Below are 12,741 nucleotides of genomic sequence, written 5' to 3'. Positions count from 1 at the left end.
AATTCAAACAAACACACACAACAACCAAGAAAAACACCTACCAAGAAAACAAGTACGGGTACTCGCACCGCATTCGCTCCTCGGTTTCCCAAGTAGCATCACCGGGACTCATTCCTTTTCAAAAGACTTTTACGAGCCGAATAGTCTTATTCCGTAATTGCTTGTCCTTCACATCCAAAATCCGCTCTGGTTCTGCCTTATAAGTCAAGTTCTCACGTAACTCAACTTCTTCAGGCTCGATTATGTGAGATGGATCTGGATGATACTTCTTCAATTGTGACACATGAAACACATCGTGAATGTTGGACAAATGTGGCGGCAAGGCAACACGGTAGGCAACAGGTCCAATTCTCTCCAAGATCTCATATGGGCCTATGAACCTGGGTGTCAACTTTTTGGCTTTGATAGATCTTCCAATACCCGTGAGTGGAGAAACTTTCAAAAACACATGATCACCTACATCGAATTCCAAAGGTCTCCGACGACGATCTGCATAACTCTTCTGACGGCTTTGAGCTGTCAATAACCTTTGTTTAATCAGATCAATCTTTCTGGTAGTGATGTCTACTAAGTCAGGACCAATGATAGTTCTCTCACTCAATTCTGTCCAACAGAGTGGAGATCGGCACTTTCTCCCATATAAGGCTTCATAAGGAGCCATCTGAATGCTAGCGTGGTAGCTATTGTTGTAGGCAAATTCTGCTAGCGACAAATGACTGTCCCAACTACCCTTGAACTCAATAGCACAAGCTCTCAGCATGTCCTCGAGAGTTTGAATCGTCCTCTCGGTTTGTCCATCTGTTTGGGGGTGGTAAGCAGTACTGTACTTCAACTTAGTGCCCATGGCTTTTTGCAATGACCTCCAAAAGTTTGATGTAAACCGCGGATCTCGATCAGATATGATTGACTCCGGTACTCCATGAAGTCGAACTATCTCATCAATGTACAATTGTGTCAGTCGCTCTAAAGAGTAAGTGGCTCTGATAGGTAAGAAGTGCGCTGACTTAGTCAATCTGTCAACAATCACCCAAATTGCATCGTAACCAGCTGGGGTCCTTGGCAAACTAGTGATGAAATCCATGGAAATGCTATCCCACTTCCATTGAGGAATATCTAAATTTTGAAGTAGTCCTGGGGGCCTTTGGTGCTCTATCTTGACCTTTTGACAAGTCAAACACTTCATTACAAATTCTGTCACATCTCTCTTCATCTTTGGCCACCAATAGTTTCTCTTCAAGTCATTGTACATCTTTGTTATCCCTGGGTGCATCGAATAGTTACTCCGATGAGCCTCTTCCAAAATTGTCTTCTTAATTTCATCATCATTAGGGACACAAATTCTCTTTTTGTACCTCAGAATCCCTTCTTCTCCAACATCATAGTCAGGAACATCTCCACTTTCCAATGCCTCTCGAATACTCAATAGTCGAGCGTCTTCCATTTGTGCTGCCTTTAAATCTCTAAAGAATTCATAATCACCCAAAATTGACTGTAGGGAAGCTGTTGTCTCAGGCACCACCTGGAGATCCCTTAAACCCTCCAAACAGTAGTGCTCCTTCAAGCTCATATGGAACACATGCACTGTCTTCCTACTCAAGGCATCAGCTACCACATTAGCTTTACCCGGGTGATACTTAAGTTCGAAGTCATAATCTTTAAGGAATTCCATCCACCTACGTTGTCTGTTATTTAATTCCTTCTGGTCTACCAAGTACTTCAAACTCTTATGATCACTGAAAACTTCAAACTGAGACCCATATAAGTAATGCCTCCATATCTTTAGTGCAAACACAACGGCAGCTAATTCTAAGTCATGAGTGGGGTAATTCTCCTCATGGGGCCTCAATTGCCTTGATGCATAAGCTACCACTTTGCCTCCCTGCATCAGGACACAACCCAAGCCCTTAAGTGAAGCATCTGTATATAACGTGTATGGACGATTAGGGTCTGGGATAGTAAGCACTGGAGCAGTGGTTAATCTCGCCTTCAACTCTTGGAAGGCTGCCTCACACTTATCACTCCAAATGAACGGTTGATCCTTCTTAGTCAACTTAGTCAATGGCATAGCAATTTGAGAGAATCCTTCAATAAATCTTCGGTAGTAACCAGCTAAACCGACAAAACTCCTCACCTCCGTCACAGACTTCGGGGATTCCCACTTCAGTACAGCATCCACTTTACTAGGATCAACAGCTACTCCTTCCGCAGACACCACATGACCAAGAAATTTTACTTCTTTAAGCCAAAACTCACACTTAGACAACTTGGCATACAACTGGTGGTCTTTTAGTATTTGCAATGCAATACGAAGATGCCCTCGATGATCCTCCTCATTTTTTGAGTAGATAAGGATGTCGTCGATGAAAACCACTATAAACTGATCTAGATAAGGCCGAAAGATTCGATTCATATAATCCATGAAGACGGCAGGGGCATTTGTTAAACCAAAAGGCATGACCAAGTACTCATAGTGACCATATCTTGTGCGAAAAGCAGTCTTTGGAATATCCTCTGCTCTGACCCTAAGCTGATGGTACCCTGATCTCAAGTCAATCTTAGAGAAGACAGACGATCCAACAAGCTGATCTAAGAGATCATCTATTCGTGGTAATGGATACTTATTCTTGATAGTTACTTTATTCAACTGACGGTAGTCAATACACAAACGCAAGCTACCATCCTTCTTTCTCACAAATAGTACCGGTGAACCCCATGGTGAAACACTTGGTCGAATGAATCCTTTCTCAAGTAGTTCTTCTATCTGCTTCTTTAACTCAGCCAGCTCTGAAGGAGACATCCGATAGGGTGCCTTTGAAATGGGAGCTATGCCAGGTACAGATCAATGGAGAATTCAACCTCTCTCTCTGGGGGTAACCCGGATACCTCCTCTGGAAATACCTCTGGGAACTCTTTTACCACTTCAATCTGATCAACACTAACTTCCTTATCCACATTAGTAGAGAAGAACACTGCATATGTCTGGCAACCTCCCCGAATACACTTGTTCACTTGAGTAGCCGATAACAACATAGGACTCATAATAGCCTCAACAGACATAGCATGAAGAGAAAAAGTCACAAGTTTCCTCTTACAATCAAGGATGGCATCATTAGCTGATAACCAATCCATGCCAATAATCACATCAATGCCTTTAAGCGGCAAACAAATCAAATCAATTACAGAATCACGATTCTCAAATTGAAGGGCAATGTTTAAGCATGCTTGAGAAGTCATGACTGTAGCCCCAGCAGGTGTAGAAACTCTCAAATTATAAGGTAAGTCAATTACATGAAAATCAAACTTCTTAGCACATCCAATAGATATGAAAGAATGTGTAGCACCAGAATCAAATAAAACAGGAATAATATGTCCTTGGAGTGAAACTGTACCTCGAATCATATTAGGAGACGCACCAGCCTCCTCCTGTGTCATAGCATAGACTCGACCTGGAATCGTAGAACGACCGCTCTGAGGTGGTTGCTGGCCTTCTGGGCAAAAGCGAGCTATGTGCCCTAACCTGTGGCATCGGAAGCACTCTATACATGTCCCTGAATGACTCCTCCCACATCTCGAACAAGGCCCTCTAACACTGGGCATAGATAAAGCTGACTCTCTGTGGGAGTTTTGACTCCCTCCAACATGGCTCTTCAATGCCTGAGACCTCTGCTGTGGAACCCTCTGATCTGGACGCCTCTGGTTCTGCCCTTTGTTCTTGCTAGAGCTTCCAGAACCATAACCAGATTTCTTTCCAATTCCACCAATCGGCTTCATAAAATTGGAAAACCTGCCTTGATTGTCCCGACGTCTGGCCTCCTCAGTATCCCTAGCCCTTCGTGCAGCCACTCTCAGCTTGTTGCATGTATCCTCAAAACTCTCGAAAGGAAGTAAGGCTAACTGTTGCCTCAACTCTGGCCTGGCCTTTTCTATCAACTGTGAGGCCATCCATTTAGGGTTATCCTCACTTTTCAAATAAGTGACATATTTGGACAAATCAATAAACTCAGCAATAAAATCATCCTCATGCTTATTGTCCTGACGAAGAGCAAAGAACTCAGTCTCCTTTTCCTGTTGCAAGGCCATAGGAAAGTAGTGATCCAAAAATTTTTCCTTGAACTCTTCAAAGGTGACGCCCAAATCATCACGACCACCAGCACTTTTCCACCATCTCTTGGCACGGTCTTCTAATAAGAAAATGGCTACTCGTGCCTGCTCATAGGTGGTACAAGGAACAATCTTAAAAATCGTCTCAAGCTTATCAATCCAAGCTTCAGCTTTCAAAGGATCCATGCTTCCATTGAATGTGGGTGGTTTATGTCTGCTCACATCTTTCATGACCTGCCTCATGGATTCATCAATATAGGGCCGTTGCTCACGTTGTGCTGAACTCTCCTCCCTTGATCCTCCAGTAAGGTTGACACGCTTCTCTAAATTACCCACACTTGGATCCTCAAGTCCATTCTCTTTTGGGCTCTCATTAATCTGCTTCCCGTCCTCCCGTCTCTTCAGAACCTCTTCCTCAAACTTTTTCAACCTCTCATCCATAGCTGTCATCAGTAAGTCCGTCATCCGTTGCAAGAAAGCCTCATTGTTTTGTTGAGGTTGGTTAGGTGGATTTGGAGGTTGGTTGTCTCCAGGGTCAGTCTGCCGTGATCGAGTCCGTACCATCTCCTCCCCACCTAAGGGTCCAACCCACCATAGGAAGTGAGTACTTAGACACAACAAACCAAATAAGATAGGGAAGGATGTGTGTGAATATTGTATATTGCCACTACATGCAATGCATGACAGATCACAGAATCTTAGAATCTGATACCAAATTTGTAACAACGAAACTACTACACTTATAAAGTAATCAATATCAAAAAGTTAACCATGATAGAAAAGAAACTTTGTAAAAATATTTAGAAATACTATCATGGTTATATAAATATCCTAAATCATATGAGATTAACCATGATAGAAAAAGAGTTAAACCAATCCATAAATATGTCTATCATGGTTAAAAGAACTTTCCTAAATTAACTGCGTGCAAAAAGATATTCATAATGGATAGGGCTTTGGGTATTATAAATCTAGAATATCATTTTCAACCATAAGCCCATAACACGATTTTACTAAATAGTACCTTTCATAACTTTCAACAAAATCAAAAGTCATTTCATGTCAAAGATCACTGTGGATTCACCACTCATATCAAACAAAAGAAATCACATGCAAATGCCTAAAGGCCTCCGGCCTTCTACCAGCATACAGTCCAGTAACAGTTCTCAAAAGTACACTGTCAAAATAATCAATCTCAAACATATCAGAGTATGTGGAATGGGCCCTATCATGGCAATATACATCTATCCAACACAATCAAAAGAGTGGAAGCGCTACAATTTTGCAATAGCAGCTCAAGCTTCCGGAGCCTTCCCTGACTGACCCGAACGGGAACTATCACCTGGAAAAGTGTTAAATCAACGGGGTGAGACAAAAGTCTCAGTAACCAGCAATCCTACTTATCAAGCATACAAGTAAGTGCTCGTGACGTGTCAAGTGAGACAAAAGCAAATTCATAGTATTCCAACAAATTTCATATTGTCAAAGCATATAAAAAGTATAATCAATAATCTTTTCACCTCCCTTATATCCACCCACCTTATATCCTCTGACTAAACCCATGGGCTAAATCCTCATCCATGTGACTGGTAATTAGACAAGCTCACCGATCAAGTGATATGGACCGGCCAAAATCCACAGAGCACCAGACCGGACCATGGGTTCCCCCTCTAGTCTACTAGTAGGGTGTCAATGCCCTATAATGAATAATTGGGCCAAAGGACCAATCAGTGTACACCTGATGGCCCTACCACCTTATATCCTCAAATGTACATAATTCACCCCCTTATATCCTCTTTGTTATAGTACCCATCATCAACATCCGCCACCCCTCATATATCAACACTCAAAATATTGCATTCATAAACAATCATCAACATGTAAAAATCAATTGGGATTTTCCATTTTTCAATTGACTCATAATACCTAAGATCATCATAATAGTAAACATATATCTTTTGCAACAAAAGTCTCACAAGACAATTTCAATAACAACATACTTTCATAGCTCACATCGTAATTCAATAATATTTCATAAATTCCTTATAATTCAAAATCAATCACAAACAACCTACGAGCATGAATAATAAGTGGAAAGTGGTTACCTCTTGTCTAGAACAAGTATTACCACAAGGTTAACCCCGTGCTCATACCAATAGCCCAATAATTTAATCTACACAACCAATACATTTACATATCAATACACAAGCTATTTAATTAATTACTTAAACTAAAACATATATATATAAGTTAAAGTTTCTAATTCTATGCTAAACCCAAACCTCTCATAACCCATAATTAAGTCTTTTAGCACAAAATTTATATATCCTCACAATCCAAAATTTTCATTTAAACCTTTCAAAGTATTTACTTTAATACAGATTTTTCTCAAATTTTAAATCTGAAATTATCATATTTAAAATTCAAAAATCCTATTTTAACTTTAAATCTCAAAAACCAACCATTAGAAATTCACTATACATCAAATGCATCTAAGTAAATAATTTAATCAACAGTTTCATGGTATAAATATCATATTTTTCATAAATAAATATCTGTTTAACTAAAATAATTCATTTAAAAATATTAGGTCAGTCAATAAATAAAACTAAACTGATAGAAATGATCTACTAAAATAGCTCTACAATATTATGCTTACCTATCATCAAAACTCAACACTTGCTTCAAACCCTAAATCCAAAAATTATCTCTAAACAGTATAAAACTACCATCATTAGATAGATTTAGATGAGTGGAAAAACTTTCATGAAGAGAGTTTAATGAAAAGAAGTCATTTGGCTTACCAAAATGATCTGCAAAGTTGAAACCCTACTGGAAAAATGAGAGAAGGCGCCGGAGAAGGTGAAAAAGAAAAACGTCGAAATGTTTCTCTGGCCCCCAACGGTTAAAATAATATTTTGGCAAAAATTCCAGTTAAAGACCCCATATTAAAATGGGACAAAATTATAGTTTGGTACCCCGTTTTTTTCCCATTTTTTTTTAATCCGTTTTATTATTATTATTATTCAGAAATTTCCTTATACATATTTTATAAATCTTATTTTCAATAATTCTCTTTTCTTAAATAAATAGAGAATAAAACTCATTTATCAAGCATTAAACTCCTTCTAAACTTAACTAAACACTAGGAATAATAATAAATAAAAAAAATTGGGATGTTACAACTCTCCCCACCTAAAAGGAATTTTTTCCCCAAAATTCAACAAACACACCAACAACCAAGAAAAACCCTACCAAGAAAACAAGTACGGGTACTCGCACCGCATTCGCTCCTCGGTTTCCCAAGTAGCATCACCGGGACTCATTCCTTTTCAAAAGACTTTTACGAGCCGAATAGTCTTATTCCGTAATTGCTTGTCCTTCACATCCAAAATCCGCTCTGGTTCTGCCTTATAAGTCAAGTTCTCACGTAACTCAACTTCTTCAGGCTCGATTATGTGAGATGGATCTGGATGATACTTCTTCAATTGTGACACATGAAACACATCGTGAATGTTGGACAATGTGGCGGCAAGGCAACACGGTAGGCAACAGGTCCAATTCTCTCCAAGATCTCATATGGGCCTATGAACCTGGGTGTCAACTTTTTGGCTTTGATAGATCTTCCAATACCCGTGAGTGGAGAAACTTTCAAAAACACATGATCACCTACATCGAATTCCAAAGGTCTCCGACGACGATCTGCATAACTCTTCTGACGGCTTTGAGCTGTCAATAACCTTTGTTTAATCAGATCAATCTTTCTGGTAGTGATGTCTACTAAGTCAGGACCAATGATAGTTCTCTCACTCAATTCTGTCCAACAGAGTGGAGATCGGCACTTTCTCCCATATAAGGCTTCATAAGGAGCCATCTGAATGCTAGCGTGGTAGCTATTGTTGTAGGCAAATTCTGCTAGCGACAAATGACTGTCCCAAACTACCCTTGAACTCAATAGCACAAGCTCTCAGCATGTCCTCGAGAGTTTGAATCGTCCTCTCGGTTTGTCCATCTGTTTGGGGGTGGTAAGCAGTACTGTACTTCAACTTAGTGCCCATGGCTTTTTGCAATGACCTCCAAAAGTTTGATGTAAACCGCGGATCTCGATCAGATATGATTGACTCCGGTACTCCATGAAGTCGAACTATCTCATCAATGTACAATTGTGTCAGTCGCTCTAAAGAGTAAGTGGCTCTGATAGGTAAGAAGTGCGCTGACTTAGTCAATCTGTCAACAATCACCCAAATTGCATCGTAACCAGCTGGGGTCCTTGGCAAACTAGTGATGAAATCCATGGAAATGCTATCCCACTTCCATTGAGGAATATCTAAATTTTGAAGTAGTCCTGGGGGCCTTTGGTGCTCTATCTTGACCTTTTGACAAGTCAAACACTTCATTACAAATTCTGTCACATCTCTCTTCATCTTTGGCCACCAATAGTTTCTCTTCAAGTCATTGTACATCTTGTTATCCCTGGGTGCATCGAATAGTTACTCCGATGAGCCTCTTCCAAAATTGTCTTCTTAATTTCATCATCATTAGGGACACAAATTCTCTTTTTGTACCTCAGAATCCCTTCTTCTCCAACATCATAGTCAGGAACATCTCCACTTTCCAATGCCTCTCGAATACTCAATAGTCGAGCGTCTTCCATTTGTGCTGCCTTTAAATCTCTAAAGAATTCATAATCAACCAAAAATTGACTGTAGGGAAGCTGTTGTCTCAGGCACCACCTGGAGATCCCTTAAACCCTCCAAACAGTAGTGCTCCTTCAAGCTCATATGGAACACATGCACTGTCTTCCTACTCAAGGCATCAGCTACCACATTAGCTTTACCCGGGTGATACTTAAGTTCGAAGTCATAATCTTTAAGGAATTCCATCCACCTACGTTGTCTGTTATTAATTCCTTCTGGTCTACCAAGTACTTCAAACTCTTATGATCACTGAAAACTTCAAACTGAGACCCATATAAGTAATGCCTCCATATCTTTAGTGCAACACACGGCAAACTAATTCTAAGTCATGAGTGGGGTAATTCTCCTCATGGGGCCTCAATTGCCTTGATGCATAAGCTACCACTTTGCCCTCCCTGCATCAGGACACAACCCAAGCCCTTAAGTGAAGCATCTGTATATAACGTGTATGGACGATTAGGGTTTGGGATAGTAAGCACTGGAGCAGTGGTTAATCTCGCCTTCAACTCTTGGAAGGCTGCCTCACACTTATCACTCCAAATGAACGGTTGATCCTTCTTAGTCAACTTAGTCAATGGCATAGCAATTTGAGAGAATCCTTCAATAAATCTTCGGTAGTAACCAGCTAAACCGACAAAACTCCTCACCTCCGTCACAGACTTCGGGATTCCCACTTCAGTACAGCATCCACTTTACTAGGATCAACAGCTACTCCTTCCGCAGACACCACATGACCAAGAAATTTTACTTCTTTAAGCCAAAACTCACACTTAGACAACTTGGCATACAACTGGTGGTCTTTTAGTATTTGCAATGCAATACGAAGATGCCCTCGATGATCCTCCTCATTTTTTGAGTAGATAAGGATGTCGTCGATGAAAACCACTATAAACTGATCTAGATAGGCCGAAAGATTCGATTCATATAATCCATGAAGACGGCAGGGGCATTTGTTAAACCAAAAGGCATGACCAAGTACTCATAGTGACCATATCTTGTGCGAAAAGCAGTCTTTGGAATATCCTCTACTGCTCTGACCCTAAGCTGATGGTACCCTGATCTCAAGTCAATCTTAGAGAAGACAGACGATCCAACAAGCTGATCTAAGAGATCATCTATTCGTGGGTAATGGATACTTATTCTTGATAGTTACTTTATTCAACTGACGGTAGTCAATACACAAACGCAAGCTACCATCCTTCTTTCTCACAAATAGTACCGTGAACCCCATGGTGAAACACTTGGTCGAATGAATCCTTTCTCAAGTAGTTCTTCTATCTGCTTCTTTAACTCAGCCAGCTCTGAAGGAGACATCCGATAGGGTGCCTTTGAAATGGGAGCTATGCCAGGTACCAGATCAATGGAGAATTCAACCTCTCTCTCTGGGGGTAACCCGGATACCTCCTCTGGAAATACCTCTGGGAACTCTTTTACCACTTCAATCTGATCAACACTAACTTCCTTATCCACATTAGTAGAGAAGAACACTGCATATGTCTGGCAACCTCCCCGAATACACTTGTTCACTTGAGTAGCCGATAACAACATAGGACTCATAATAGCCTCAACAGACATAGCATGAAGAAAAAAGTCACAAGTTTCCTCTTACAATCAAGGATGGCATCATTAGCTGATAACCAATCCATGCCAATAATCACATCAATGCCTTTAAGCGGCAAAAATCAAATCAATTACAGAATCACGATCTCAAATTGAAGGGCAATGTTTAAGCATGCTTGAGAAGTCATGACTGTAGCCCCAGCAGGTGTAGAAACTCTCAAATTATAAGGTAAGTCAATTACATGAAAATCAAACTTCTTAGCACATCCAATAGATATGAAAGAATGTGTAGCACCAGAATCAAATAAAACAGGAATAATATGTCCTTGGAGTGAAACTGTACCTCGAATCATATTAGGAGACGCACCAGCCTCCTCCTGTGTCATAGCATAGACTCGACCTGGAATCGTAGAACGACCGCTCTGAGGTGGTTGCTGGCCTTCTGGGCAAAAGCGAGCTATGTGCCCTAACCTGTGGCATCGGAAGCACTCTATACATGTCCCTGAATGACTCCTCCCACATCTCGAACAAGGCCCTCTAACACTGGGCATAGATAAAGCTGACTCTCTGTGGGAGTTTTGACTCCCTCCAACATGGCTCTTCAATGCCTGAGACCTCTGCTGTGGAACCCTCTGATCTGGACGCCTCTGGTTCTGCCCTTTGTTCTTGCTAGAGCTTCCGGAACCATAACCAGATTTCTTTCCAATTCCACCAATCGGCTTCATAAAATTGGAAAACCTGCCTTGATTGTCCCGACGTCTGGCCTCCTCAGTATCCCTAGCCCTTCGTGCAGCCACTCTCAGCTTGTTGCATGTATCCTCAAAACTCTCGAAAGGAAGTAAGGCTAACTGTTGCCTCAACTCTGGCCTGGCCTTTTCTATCAACTGTGAGGCCATCCATTTAGGGTTATCCTCACTTTTCAAATAAGTGACATATTTGGACAAATCAATAAACTCAGCAATAAAATCATCCTCATGCTTATTGTCCTGACGAAGAGCAAAGAACTCAGTCTCCTTTTCCTGTTGCAAGGCCATAGGAAAGTAGTGATCTAAAATTTTTCCTTGAACTCTTCAAAGGTGACGCCCAATCATCACGACCACCAGCACTTTTCCACCATCTCTTGGCACGGTCTTCTAATAAGAAAATGGCTACTCGTGCCTGCTCATAGGTGGTACAAGGAACAATCTTAAAAATCGTCTCAAGCTTATCAATCCAAGCTTCAGCTTTCAAAGGATCCATGCTTCCATTGAATGTGGGTGGTTTATGTCTGCTCACATCTTTCATGACCTGCCTCATGGATTCATCAATATAGGGCCGTTGCTCACGTTGTGCTGAACTCTCCTCCCTTGATCCTCCAGTAAGGTTGACACGCTTCTCTAAATTACCCACACTTGGATCCTCAAGTCCATTCTCTTTTGGGCTCTCATTATCTGCTTCCTCCCCTTTCCTTCCCGTCCTCCCGTCTCTTCAGAACCTCTTCCTCAAACTTTTTCAACCTCTCATCCATAGCTGTCATCAGTAAGTCCGTCATCCGTTGCAAGAAAGCCTCATTGTTTTGTTGAGGTTGGTTAGGTGGATTTGGAGGTGGTTTGTCTCCAGGGTCAGTCTGCCGTGATCGAGTCCGTACCATCTCCTCCCCACCTAAGGGTCCAACCACCATAGGAAGTGAGTACTTAGACACAACAAACCAATAAGATAGGGAAGGATGTGGTGAATATTGTATATTGCCACTACATGCAATGCATGACAGATCACAGAATCTTAGAAGATGATACCAAATTGTAACACGAAACTACTACACTTATAAAGTAATCAATATCAAAAAGTTAACCATGATAGAAAAGAAACTTTGTAAAATATTTAGAAATACTATCATGGTTATATAATATCCTAAATCATATGAGATTAACCATGATAGAAAAGAGTTAAAACCAATCTAATAAATATGTCTATCATGGTTAAAAGAACTTTCTAAATTAACTGCGTGCAAAAAGATATTCATAATGGATAGGGCTTTGGGTATTATAAATCTAGAATATCATTTTCAACCATAAGCCCATAACACGATTTTACTAAATAGTACCTTTCATAACTTTCAACAAAATCAAAAGTCATTTCATGTCAAAGATCCTGGGATTCACCACTCATATCAAACAAAAAATTCACATGCAAATGCCTAAAGGCCTCCGGCCTTCTACCAGCAGCTACAGTCCAGTAACAGTTCTCAAAAAGTACACTGTCAAAATAATCAATCTCAAACATATCAGAGTATGTTGAATGGGCCCTATCATGGCAATATACATCTATCCAACACATCAAAAGAGTGGAAGCGCTACAATTTTGCAATAGCAGCTCAAGCTTCCGGAGCCTTCCCTGACTGACC

The 12,741-nt window shown here is 40.7% G+C and overlaps 2 protein-coding genes and 1 long non-coding RNA gene across 3 annotated transcripts; all 3 read right to left on the bottom strand.

Annotated features, from left to right (window-relative positions):
- Positions 1–2,823: 2,823 nt before the first annotated feature.
- Positions 2,824–4,665, bottom strand: LOC114754462 (uncharacterized). Its single transcript, XM_028943216.1, has one exon. The coding sequence runs from the start codon at positions 4,663–4,665 to the stop codon at positions 2,824–2,826; it is 1,842 nt and encodes a 613-aa protein (XP_028799049.1).
- A 593-nt stretch (positions 4,666–5,258) lies between these two features.
- Positions 5,259–6,961, bottom strand: LOC114754454 (uncharacterized). The gene is made up of 3 exons (XR_003741184.1): positions 6,906–6,961; positions 6,207–6,274; positions 5,259–5,443 (listed from the first exon to the last, which is right to left on the bottom strand). It is a non-coding gene; the product is annotated as an uncharacterized LOC114754454 (long non-coding RNA).
- Positions 6,962–10,489: 3,528 nt separating this feature from the next.
- On the bottom strand, positions 10,490–11,654 carry LOC114754461 (uncharacterized). Its single transcript, XM_028943215.1, has 2 exons — positions 11,517–11,654; positions 10,490–11,377 (listed from the first exon to the last, which is right to left on the bottom strand). Exons 1-2 carry the CDS (start codon positions 11,652–11,654, stop codon positions 10,490–10,492), a joined length of 1,026 nt encoding a protein of 341 aa, XP_028799048.1.
- Positions 11,655–12,741: the final 1,087 nt, after the last annotated feature.

The sequence above is a fragment of the Neltuma alba genome, unplaced genomic scaffold (genome assembly GCF_004799145.2).
Source record: "Neltuma alba isolate B1F8T4 unplaced genomic scaffold, ASM479914v2 tig00010146_pilon, whole genome shotgun sequence".
Lineage (NCBI taxonomy): Eukaryota > Viridiplantae > Streptophyta > Magnoliopsida > Fabales > Fabaceae > Neltuma > Neltuma alba.
This window is presented reverse-complemented; position numbering and strand designations above follow the sequence as displayed.

Coding starts and splice junctions, on each gene's coding strand:
- LOC114754462 (XM_028943216.1), bottom strand. CDS start 4,665: ATGGTACGGACTCGATCACGGCAGACTGACCCTGGAGACAACCAACCT.
- LOC114754461 (XM_028943215.1), bottom strand. CDS start 11,654: ATGAGGCAGGTCATGAAAGATGTGAGCAGACATAAACCACCCACATTC. Junction 11,378..11,516: donor CTTGTACCACCTATGAGCAG/GCACGAGTAGCC, acceptor GCCTTGCAACAG/GAAAAGGAGACTGAGTTCTT.